A 12381-nucleotide genomic window follows, 5' to 3' on the forward strand; every position below is an offset into this window, starting at 1 on the left:
TCCATCTTATGTTGTTTTTAATGTTTCTCTGTAGATTTTCACCAACAGATTCAGTGAGAAACTGGAATTAGGAACCAGAACAGCTTTGGTTTCATTCAGTGTCTGGATCACTGGTCCTGCCTTTTTCCTGGTGGAAACGGCTGGAAGTGGCCCTGCAGGTCCAGATCTCACTGGAAGGTCTGTAGACCGGTTCCTCCTGACCAGAGGAAGATCCACAGCTTCTTCTTGGTTTTATCCAGAGATGCATGAAGGCATTATGCATTATTTTATTGCTGTGTGATTTCCAACTTTAGCCACTAGATGTCCTTTAAAAGTGAAAATACTAAAATAGAAAGTCCTGATCTGACCGGAAAATTACTCTAAAATCAATTTATAATAAATATAGAGTAATCAATTAATATTGATTACTCTATATTTAATATAAATCGATTATAGTGTAATCAACTACACTATAATCGATATTCAGTCATTTTTGCATTTTTTTTTTTGAAGAAATTAGAGAAAATTAAAAACATTACCTTCACCAAGTTTCTTTAGTTGTGGTTGACTCAAGTTTAATTTCAAAATGCGTCAAATTCAAACCCACACATAAATAAATTACAAAATGATATTTCATAAACCGACAGTGGTGTGAATGTGTCGCGTAATTCATTAGATGCTGATATTTAAGGCGGTTATTGTTTTAATTAGCAGCGCAGACGTGAGTATTTAGTGCTGATCTAGCCAGAACATCGCTGCCTGGTAGCTTTGTCTAAAACTTCTGAGTAAGAAATGAAAAACTGCTGAATAAAGGTGGAATATGTTGTGATTAGACATGGTGGTTCTGATCAGATGGTGCGTTATCTTCCCAGCTGCTGGTGTTGCTCCAGGGCAGTTTGGTTCAAACCTGTCTACATGCGCCATGAACCAGGCTGGAACCTGCAGCATGTTTCTCCTGCGCGCCTCCTGCGCGCCTCCTTCAGCCGCGTTGCTGCAGTTTGTTGGTGCGCGCCCGTGCGTGTGCGCGGAGAGGCGTGGAGGTGTAGGGGAGTGTTGCATCCTCTCACGTGACCAGACTGTCCTCCCCTCTTCCTCCTCCTCCTCCTTCTCCTCTTCAGTCCGGATCTCTTTGTTGTGGTTGCAGCTGCCGCTTCGCTCCGCGCGCCGCCTCTCTTCCTCGCCGCCTCTTGCCGCGCGGTGGACGCGCAGCCGGAGCGCCCCGGTGCTTTTCGGGACTCGGAGGGTTTAGTGTGACATCAGCGCGCTGCCGGCAGAGCTGCCGTAGAAGACGCGGAGTTTTGAGCGGAGGAGGGACGGATAGGGAGGATGCTGCAGCCGCTGCCTCCATCCTGGACCAGCCGGACCGCCCCTCAGGCTTCCTGAGCGCGGAATCCTGCAGGAGTCTCACCACCTCAGACCCGAGCGGCGCCCCGCTGGCTCTCCGCTCTCCTGCGTCTGGCGCTCTTCCTCTGCGGGACCCACCGCGCTGTTTCCTGCGTTTGTCCCGGAATTACGTCGAACGCGTCCCCGAACCGAAGCGACTGCGGGGTTCGGGTGGTCTCCATGATGCTGACGGGCCCTGGGAGGTGCCGCCGGCGCCCGGGCGGGGCTGTCCTGTGCCTGGTGTCCGCCTACCTGCTGGCCCTGCTGCTGCGCCTGCCGGAGGCTGGGGCGTCCTACCAGCCACAGAGCGGGGAGTGCAAAGGCAAAGGCAAGGAGTGCTCAGGTAAGGCAGCTGCGTCCTGTGGTGAAGTGAGTCTGTGCGCGGTGCTGAGGCAGGAGATGCTGCAGCAGGAAGCAGCATGATGGGCAGGAGGACTCCTGGGTCCTCTGGTCTCACTTTTAGCTGCACATCAGGGCTGGGTCTGCAGAGCTGTGGGTGTCAGGGGCAAACAGGGCATGCCTTCCTGCCCCTGTTGGCCTGTTTGGGCTCCACCAGCTCCACCAGCTCCACCTGCACCCCGGTCTAAACCATGGCAGCCCTCACCATGAAGTTTTCATGCCTCTGCAGCTCACGCCTGTCCAGCCGAGGCTCCGCATGGTCTCCTGATCCCCTCCGGTGTCTCTGCGGGGATCAAGTGCTTAAAGAGATCAGAGTGCAGTTCTTCATCATTAAGACCTTTTTTTATTAGGTTAAAGCCTTTAAACCAAATCAGGCTCTGCTCTCCGTAATGGAAATGTTTCATTAGGGCTTCGGCCTCGTGGAGATCCATGAAGGATGAATCTGGTTGCTCTGACTGAACGACACGCAGACAAAGGAGCGAACTGCAGGCAGCTGGAGATGCTTTCTGCAGACCTGACAGGTCCAGATATTCCCACTGATGAGCTGACAGAGGCAACAGTTAACAAAGACGCTCAGTGAAGCTCGTCAACAGGCAGGGAAGCAGAACCTGACTGTGCCGCCTGGTTATTCTGGACCAAAGCGGTGAAAATAAGGACTGCTCAGAGGTCAGCTCAGCAAACGGCGTTCACAGAAAACCGTCCAGGTGTTTTCTGACTGCCGCTGGCCTCGTCTTGGTGTGTTTTCATGGTTTAGCCTTTCATGCGTTCACAGGTTCAGGTCCATGTTTTGTGTTTAGAACTGGAGGAGGCAGGGAAATACTTTGATAAGTTGTACTAATCCTGTTCCAGCCTCCGTTTTCCCAACCTAAACCATATTGTTTTATTTACATACTCGGCACACGTCTAATACACACTTCACCTCTAATATGTTGTGAGCAGAAATGTGGAAAAGGTGACATTTAAAAAAAAAAGACTATAAATCTTTAAGTCCTCTGAACCTTCAAACTTGGACTTTCTCCCAGCGATTTAAAAAGTTTTTTCCTAAATTTGAAGCAGAAAATTACCAAATAAATGTTCAAAAAACGTACCCTGAGTTCACACTTATATTGAAATACTGACTCCTCTCATATGAATGCTGTGAAACACATCATGGTGGGTCTGGTTGCCTTGCAGCGTCAGAGCAGATTTGCTCTGAAAGAGGAAATGCCGACACAACGTCTGCAGCATTTATGCTCCGTGAGGCTCTTCCTCCGAAGTAGCGCTATTCTCCTGGACTCTAGAGGGCAGCGTTGCGCTCCTGCACCAGGCGTACTACGCGTACAAGTACAAAACGGTTGCTTTCAACATTTAATCCTCTTGCCTTCTTCTGAGAGTGATGGCGATTGTTAACGATTTGTTGATCACGGTGATCGTTTTGGGTCGACTCATAAAATTTTCTATATCTATAAACTTCTGTCCAGAAAGAGCGCTTGCTCGTGTCCGCCATGTTTCCACACAGGACTGTTCTTGTAGTTAGAAGTTTTCCCAGATGCACAGAGAGGAAACTTTGATGCGTAACGCATGAAGCAACCTCAGGTCCCACAGTCAGACACTGACATGAAGCCTGCGTGCATCGTCACTTAGTTTTCTACACATAAAGGTTGCAGCCTTTAATTAACTGCAAAGGAGAAACAAGACTGATTCTGAAAATAAGAGGAAAGTTTTATTTCTTGTTTATTCACTGATTTGTGCTTAAAATGTGAGATGTACATCAGTAAGAACTGTAAGATCAACCTCTGAAGCTGGAAGTACGGTAAAAGGTCTGCAGTTAAATGTTTTAAATCGCTTCAACTCACTGGGTCTGTGAATAATTCTAAAAATAGTTTTTCCCATTTTGTTTTTAAGATGTGATTTTATGAAACGCTCATTGTGAGCTCACCGACTGCGCATAAAAAAAAAAAACCCATCCGACTTTAGCTTTAATGGTTTCTGCCAGTTAAACTCGATGTAAATCAGTCTGAGGAGGTTAATCACATTCTGCTGCATCCCGATATAAAATTCATAAACTCATCTCACTGTTATCCCCTCGTTCCTGTTTTAATAAATATTTAAAGTATCGTGTAAATGAGTGTTGGCAGTCACTGCTCTGTCGAGGAAACTCACCTCTGTCGTGTTTATATAAGAAAGCTGAAATGGACTGAAATAGACTGTTTGCTCTGGTAAATGGAGGGCTTTCCTATCAGGACTGCAAACAAAAACGTTCCGGGTCATCCAAGAAACCAAACGGCTTCGTTTTTAGCAGCAGCTCTCTCTTTCACCCCCCCCGGCTGCCTCCATGCATGGCAGCGACTGTGCTGCACTGAGTTGATGCAGGATAATAAGTGAGCGCACAGCTTCATAAGTCTTGTTTGTCTGCAGAAATGCAGCGAAGAAGGCGTTCGCCGTGGCAGGAGAACAGAACAAAATGGCTTTTGGCACTTGGGTGGAAGCAGCCGGCTGCTGTGTTCGTTGGTCTGCAGGGAAAACTCAGCCTCGGAGAAACATCAACATTTACCGCAGACTACTAATCATCACTGGAGCGGTGGCTGGACTGTCAACATGGCTGCAGGAAGAGGAGGATAGTTTTGTTTCTGACACCAGCGGCTGAACTGAGTTTGGCTTTCAGGTGTCCGCAGTTTTCAGGCGTTCTTTACAAAGTTACATCGGGTTTTCACGAAGCTCATGAGCTCAGTCGAGGTTTTACCAAACGGAAAACTGTAGGTTGGGTTTTGAAGCCAGAAACCGGTTTAATTGGGGTGATTTCATCAGCCAAATGGGGCTATTAAAGATATTCTGTTTCTGTGAGGTCCCAGTAATGAGTCTGAACTGGACTATGAACCATCCAGAGAAAACTCCAGCTGACAGCTGAGCAACTAGCAATGCAGTCGTCACAGTGTGCAGCTGCTTTCTGAAGTCAGATCATGGCTTTTATTTTAATATGAACGAATGTGCTTGACCAGATTATTTATGAAATCCTATTGTAAGACTTCAGCAGTTTCATAAAAGACCCTCTCAACACTCTGTTTGGATGTTGGTGAGGCAGAGAATCTTCATCACACATGAGAGTGTTTATTTCTTAACTGTGTTCCAATGGAAAGGTTAGATAGTTGTGGCAGCATACTTGGGTCAAAGTTGTGGGGACTCGACTTAACTTGACGGAAATTGTGGCTGATGGTATGTAAAGCTGAACAGACAATCTGTGGGATTAGACAGCCTGCAGGAATCTGTGTTTTACTGACATGTCCACCCGTGTGTCATCTGCATAGAATGTAATACCCATCAGGGTAAACGGCTGGTTTAGATGAACCCAGTGACTGAAAAACAGAGACTCAGGGAGTCTTCCCTGTGGTACACCTCATCTCTCCACAGCTGCTGCGGTAGACAGAAACATTTCACAAGTATTATAACACTTTATGATTACTTATAAATACCAAGTTCTTACTTAAAATCACATTTTCTTTGTTGCTTTTCTTCACAAGCTGTCAACGCATCAGAGGGCCAATAGTTTTAAATCTATTTTATAGCTGCAGGTTACCTGTGACTGAATTTTAGGGGTAATCACATATCAGGGGGGCAGGATACCATTTGGGCCAGCCTCTTCATCCATTATTGACTTCTCTGAATGTATTTCACCTTTTTGACTAAACACCAGAATTCAGCAGCATATTTACTGGTGATGTCATTTTGTTTGTGGTCTCACGCCTTGCCTCTTATGATCCCAAAGCTTTCTGGCTTCACTCAACACTTCAGGGTCAAACTGGCGGCTGCTTCTTGCAGAAGGTGCAGCAGCAATACGACGTCAGACAGTTTGGATTCTCGTTGTTTTCCAACATGTTTTATTTTTGTTATGTGACACAAAACCAGCTTTTTAAAAGGGAATGCCAGGTCGCTGCCCCTATCAAAATATCAGGAATATACTAAGGACAAAGTAAATGTAAGTCATGAAAAAAAGAGTAATATTGCATCTGTTCTCTCACAAAATTATTTTTTGATTTTTCAGGATTCCTATTTTGTTTTGGGTCTATTTGAGGTCTTTTTTTTTGCAGATGACCAAATGAGTCCGTATTTATGTTCAGAAACTTTTGACTGACCGTGTGACTTCATGCTGGTCTCTGATTGGTTACCTAAAGGGTGCAGCTCACGACGCAGCTCTCCCTTCCCCGGTAGCCAATCAGTACTTTTTGAGTCATTTTTTATCCAATCAGATGAGTTCAGGATATCTGTCACATGACTAGCAGCTTAGGCACACATCGCAGGTGTCGCTCAAACACACGATGCAAACGGAAAAGCCAGATAGCAACATCAATGAGACGGGAGAGAACGGTGCAGGAAAAGAACATTCTGTCATTTCTTCACAAAATCATAACTTCACAAGACTTTTGCTGGAGGAACAAACAGATAAAGGAATTTAGACCTGAATCGACCAGGCAAGTGACCATAGAGGTATTTATTTCTTGAGTAGAGTTTATGGTTGTGTTGTAATCTCTGACCTCTAGTACCTTCCCACCCAAAACAAAAGGAAATATCACCAGCTGCCCCTGAGGAGAACAGAATAATAACACCAGCTCCTTTTTAGATGGTTACAATTTAGTTGCATACCAGCTATTCAACATTTGACCTGTTTTCATGGCATCCTGGTGCTCTTCTGTCCTTTTTCATTGTCCAAAACGAGTCGTTTCAATGTAATTCCTGTGTGTATTTGAACTGAAATGATTGATTCTTTATTTTACCGTTGTTTGCTTTGTCCTGTTTTCCTTCTGCTCTTCCTCTCCAACCTGGGCCTTGGTTTGCTAATCACACTGCCTGCAGCATAGCAGCCATAGTCTAGTTAGAGAAACGCCTCAGGTGTCCTTCTGCTCTAAACAAATCATCTGAAAGGAAAACCAGGGTCAAAGTGTCTTTCAGCTTGAGGGCTGCACGGGATTAGAAAAACATGCAATAATATCTGTGATGTCATAATAACAACAAGGCTACAATTTAAAAGGTTACAAACTATTGAAAAAAACAACCAATGATCATTTCCATCTCAATTTGAGATATTTTTTTAAGTCCTATGTGTCTAACTTCTGATGGTTTGGCAGTGACACAACATGGCTGCAGTTTCTTCTAGACTTTAACACCTCTCTATCTTCTCAAACCGCTGCATTAAACAACAAATATCATGAACGGTATTAGACGTGTAGCTAGCTAGCCTGGATGCATAGCGCTTCAACAATTAGATAACAGGCATTGCACTCTAGATGGTCTGTGCAAAATGTGAACACTGATAGTGCAGCAACAATACATTTGCAATGCATCGTCCAACCTATTCAACATATCCGCCTGAAGGAATATTTTATACCATCTAACAAAAACAACAATAATAATGCATGATTTTTTGAAAATCAAGTTAAATTTTACATGTCATAAGTTATGGATCTTTGTTTTTATTGTGTTAATTGACTCATGCGCTTAGATAAGTTGGGGTGGTGATTAGTTTGCGATTTACAAACCTGTTCTCTAAAAGGTTTTGTTTACTTTCTTGTTACCTATTAAATGTAACATTAGAAGAAAGTTGTGAAGAAAATGTGTAAAAACATCCACCAATCAAAGATCTTCGGTGATCAGACGACATGAATGTGTTTATTAACACATGAATGAATGAATTTGACAAACAATTTAGAGCATCGTCGCCACCTATTGGTCCCAGTGACTGTAAAACCAGGAGTCAGCTGGTAAAAGCAAAATAATAATAACATTTTTGCTAAATAACTTCTCATCTTAATATTCTGTAGATGTTAACAAACGTCCTGTCGGCCATGTTGGAGGACACACAGCAGACCAATAACCTGATGCTAGCAGACATGTTTAACATGCAGGCCTACAGCAGAGCAGGATCACAAGTTATATGTATTTAAATTTAGTATAACTTGTTACCACTGAGCTGGAACGTTTATCAAATTAAACATAATAATCAGCCATGGCTTCCTTTGCTGTTGATATCATGAGGAAACTGTTTTAAATCTTAATTTAGTGAATACTTAACTAAAAAATTAAGCATTTTCTGTCAGGACCAAGTAGTTTGTATCGAATATTTGGAGCAAGCAGCTCAAACTTTGACAAGAAGTGGCATCTAGTATGAACCCTAAACACCAATAAATGTTATATTTTATATTTACAAAGATCCATTTTGATTTAATAACTGATTCTGAAAATTTTCTCTGCGATTACAGAGCTAACCTCTGTCCTCTGGCATTTTCTGCTGATGTCTTTGAAGGACTTCATGGACTGCAGATGTTTATTGATCTCCGCCGTTTCTGACCACTGCCGCTACGCTTTTTATAAGTGAAGAAGCAGAACTGAAACAGATTGTAATAAACACAGCTCCAGCTTTGTGAAGGAGTCCTCTGACGTGGCGGGAACATTTGGCGGGACGCGCGCTGAAGCGGTAGAGGAGGTGACGGTGCTTCGCTGCTGCAGACTCAGGAGGAAGGAGGGAGGCCTGTTGCTGCAGCTCAGCTGGAACTAACAGCAGAGCTGCTTGGTAAATTTATGCCAGCCAGTTGTTTTTTATCTCCTCGCTCCGTTGGCGGAGCTGAGTCAGGTTTTATTTCGCCCTCACCGACACAAATGAAATCATGGCAGATAATTTGGCTTTTAAGCGCCGTGCTCCTGGGAGATCCTCTCCCGCCTCGCCTCACGGAGCACGCTCGCTCGACTTCGCCGGCGACTCCAACATGACAAATGTACTCGGAGAAAGTGTAATAGGCGTGATTAAATTTTCAGCAGCCGCGCCGACGTTAACAGGACCGCGGATGAATATTGATGTCCTGTCCGCGTTGTTTACGCTCTACAGCCGCGCCGTTTAGCCGGGGCTCTGGTCTGGAGCGCCCGCTGATGGAGGCGGCGTCCCCGGCTCCTCTGGGCCGGTGCTAAACGGGGCGCAGCAGGTGGAGGCCCCGGCGTGTCACTTCATCAAACCTCCCCCATGTTTTGTAATGAAACATTGTGATGAGATTACTTTTCCAATCATGCCTCCCCTCTGAAGCTCAGACAGTGACGGCGTGTCTCTGCCAGCTGGGCTGCAGGTCTGTTGGGCTGGTTACAGCAGAATAAGTGGAAATAACAACAAACCATCAGCACGATAAATCTAGATCCTCTGAGTTTTAGTGCGGGGTCTCTTTGTTTTTTGGTTGCAATTTGGAGCCTTTTAGAATTTTGCATTTTAAGCCTACTTGATTCATTTTTGTAATATCTTCCAGCTAAGTTATGGCTCGATATCTTTATGTGTCATCTGTGTTCTTTGTACTTTTTGGTAATTATCAGTATGCTTTGAGTTGTTTTCTATGATTCTGTTGTGATTGTGTCTCCTAATGATTTAGTTTTGTTGTAGAAAGCTGTAATCGATCGTTTGTAATTATCTTTAATTTAGTTTGTGCCACTTAGTGGGCCTCGTTTGTCTTTGTTGGTAATCTGTTGTTTAACTTGGTGGTATCTTTTGTGCTCCTTTGTAAACTCTGCGTTAGAAAGATGTGAATAATAGAGCAGAATGTTGTGAGCAGGAGGTAGAGAGGATGGAAAATGAAAGGTTTTTAATAATGGAGATGTTGCAGAACCACAGAGGAATACAGTGGGAGAGTCGTTACGGAAGACGAGAAACAGGCGATGCTCATTTCCAGAGTGGAAACAGCTGAGGGGACCAGAGGCACCGAGACAGCAGGAAGAAAGGAATGAGAAGAAAAACTACCGACCGTGAACCTGAGAGCTGTGCAAACACCAAACTGGAAAAAAACAACACAAAAATGTGGCAAAACACAAAATAAACAGATGCAATGAAAGAGAAAAACTAACCAGATGGATAATGTGTAGCACTCTACTTCTGCACATTATCAGCCTGGATCTGCTCACATCCAATCTGTTTGGGGAAAGGAGCAGAACTCTCTGAGCTGATTGGGCGAAGCGACACCTAGTGCCCGGTTGGTTTTAGCCAATCACGCTATTAAATGGAGATTTGGTAAGTTGCAGGCTTGCTTATTTGGACTCGTGACAATCGTGGATTCAGACAAAACAGATGTGATAGCAGCAGCTACGCGTTCGCCCTCCGGTGCCGCCATGTTTGTTTTGGTTGGGCTGTGAGCTCAGCAGCTCCTGCTGTCATTAACAGCCGTATGTCCCGCCTTAAACCATAATACTGCAACGTGATTGGCCGACCTGTTTTGGGTCGGTCTTGAATGGTCGAGGCGGGAGGGGGACTAGATGGGTTCTGGTGTGTTTTATCAACACACCGATACCACAAGAGTTCATCAAAACAGGAAGTAAATAAAACAATTTGCACAAAAAGAACCAGACTACCAAAATAAGAGTGGAATTAGGGTCTACACCAGTGTTCCCAAACTTCAGTCCTCCAGGGCCGGTGTCCTGCAACCTTTAGATTCACAAGAAAGACTAAAAGTTAAGAACCAAAATACAAATTCAACATAAAGAACTTTTTTATTGTTTTGGTTAAGCTCAGTTTGTGGTTGTTTTATGTATCTCTCTAGTTTTCTGCATCTTCTGTCAGTTTTCCCTATCTTGCTATTCTGCGTGTATTTATGGTAGTACTGTGTATTATTGGTAGTTGTTGAGTGTACTTGTGCTGCTTTGTACATCTTAGCAGCTGATTTTGCGTCACTTTAATCCAATCTGTTGGTCAATGGATTGAAACACGTTTTCACTGAATTCAAGTCCTTTTCTGCGTTCTGTAGAGATTATTTCGCACCTGTAATATTACTTCTCAGTAAACAGTTTTCTCAAGTTTTCCTACTGTTTTATTACCTGACATTTTTTTTATGGCGTTGTCATCATGGACCAACGGTTCCAGACCTGTCCACAGCAATACTTCCTGCTCCACAAACTCATTCAGTGGGACAAACAGGTTCTAGAAAGGAACGTAACCTCCTGGTCTACTTCATGGTTCTCTGCAGTAGTTTTTACCCTTTTCACTGTTATACGGACAGAATGTCACGTGTCCGCTGGGTTTACCTGTTGGCAGACAGTGTTAAAGAGGTTCTGGTTGGTTTTGGTCATAGTGTATCAGTCATGATCCAGGAGTCTTTTATATTTAGCTAGTTTATGGGTTGTGATTAGTTTTTGCTTTCTCTCACTCACAACGTGGTTTATTCTGTGGTTTAATGATTATTTCTAGTGTTCTGCACCTTGGTTAAGATTCTTAACACCAGTCTTTAGTGGTTGGTTATGTAAGAGCCTTTCATGTCCTGTTTTGATCGCTGCTCCGTCTTCACTTTCTCTCAGCTCTTAAGCTCAGTTCCTCTGCCAGCTTCACTAAATACTCCTGCTTTGGTCTGCCCTGGTTCTCATGTCCATCAATCACCTCCTCAGAAGCTAAAAGCCGGTCAGTTTATTTGCCTCCTGGTCAGATCCTCCTGTTGCCCGTTCTCTTTCAGGCTGTGCTCCTGCATCCGTTGTTTTATTCTTCTCTAACGACACTCTGCACTTCCTCTTGTGCTTGTTTCTTACATTTTTTTAGCCTTAAATTCAAGAAATCATCCGCATACTAAGAAGATGGCCGTCTATGTGTCTGTGATTGGGTCCTCAGTGCTTCAAAAACCCAAAAGTACTCGTTCACGGGTTCTTCAGACAGATTGTCTAGCTAGGACACTCTTAAGACCTACGTTAAGTGTTTTATGTTTAATATTTCCTCCAGAAGAAGCTGTGATCCTCTGTGTGAAGCAGTTCTTTGCTAAGTTCTCTGTTCTGTTCAGCAGACCACTGTTTGATGCCAGGAGTTCAGTTTCCATCGGTCAGAAGCTAGAATACGGTCTATAATTCAGATGTCTGGTGCCAAACACACACAGACACCATAGTTTGTGTTCTGCCTCTCTTTGTGCTGTTGGGGTATCGCTGCTGTACGTTTGCATCAGGCTCTCATGGATTAATGATAAATTACAGCCGCTCAGTCCTTTCTCTGCTGCAGACCAACATGGCCAGCTGCTTCCCCCATTCGTTAATGTGTGTTTGGTCTCCACTTCCCGATGCAGCTCAGATTTAATTGTTCGTATAAAACTCTGAAACTCTTCATGCGAGGAAACATTTTTAGGATTCCAGGAGTGATTTGGTTTGATTTTGGGTTAAAGCTGTTTAACGAGCGTTTTATTGGTCACAGCGGCGCAGGAACAAACAGGATGATGAACTCCTTCTGCTTTTCGTCTCCCGCCATAGCAAACAACGTAGATATGAAATTATCCTCATCAGAGGGAAGGAAGCGACATCAATCATAGTTCTGGCTCCGCGGTTTTACATGTGGGCTAATTTTCAGTGTCTCCGGGCGCATCGTCCTGATTGATGACAGGCGGCGGTGGGACGTTCTGACCGGGTTCCACTCAGGATTTTTGTTTTCAGAGTCGCTGCACCACATAAAAAAACATTTTCTTCCTTCCTGACACAGAGGCTTAATCATCTTGCTGCACCTTCACATCCACGCTGCTCACAAACGGCAGGGCATCTTTATTTGAGCTCAGTCTGTCGGCTTTCTGATCCCGGGTCTAAACCTTCATGTCGTTCTGCATTACGGTTCTAATACTGAGCTGTGTGCCTAAAATAAAAAACCTCCCAAACATAACAGGG

At 44.2% G+C, this 12381-nt stretch overlaps 1 protein-coding gene across 2 annotated transcripts in view; it reads left to right on the forward strand.

The window, feature by feature from the left end:
• Positions 1–1141: 1141 nt before the first annotated feature.
• tmeff1b (transmembrane protein with EGF-like and two follistatin-like domains 1b) overlaps positions 1142–12381 on the forward strand; it is a 96800-nt gene continuing 85560 nt past the window's right edge. For both annotated transcript variants that reach the window (XM_012856168.3, XM_036131334.1), the window contains exon 1: positions 1142–1705. In XM_012856168.3, coding sequence (XP_012711622.1) covers positions 1543–1705 — 163 coding nt within the window. In that variant the 5' untranslated portion in view covers positions 1142–1542. The remainder of the gene's footprint in view (positions 1706–12381) is intronic.

This window comes from Fundulus heteroclitus, unplaced genomic scaffold, assembly GCF_011125445.2.
Source record: "Fundulus heteroclitus isolate FHET01 unplaced genomic scaffold, MU-UCD_Fhet_4.1 scaffold_42, whole genome shotgun sequence".
NCBI classification, from domain to species: Eukaryota; Metazoa; Chordata; class Actinopteri; order Cyprinodontiformes; family Fundulidae; genus Fundulus; species Fundulus heteroclitus.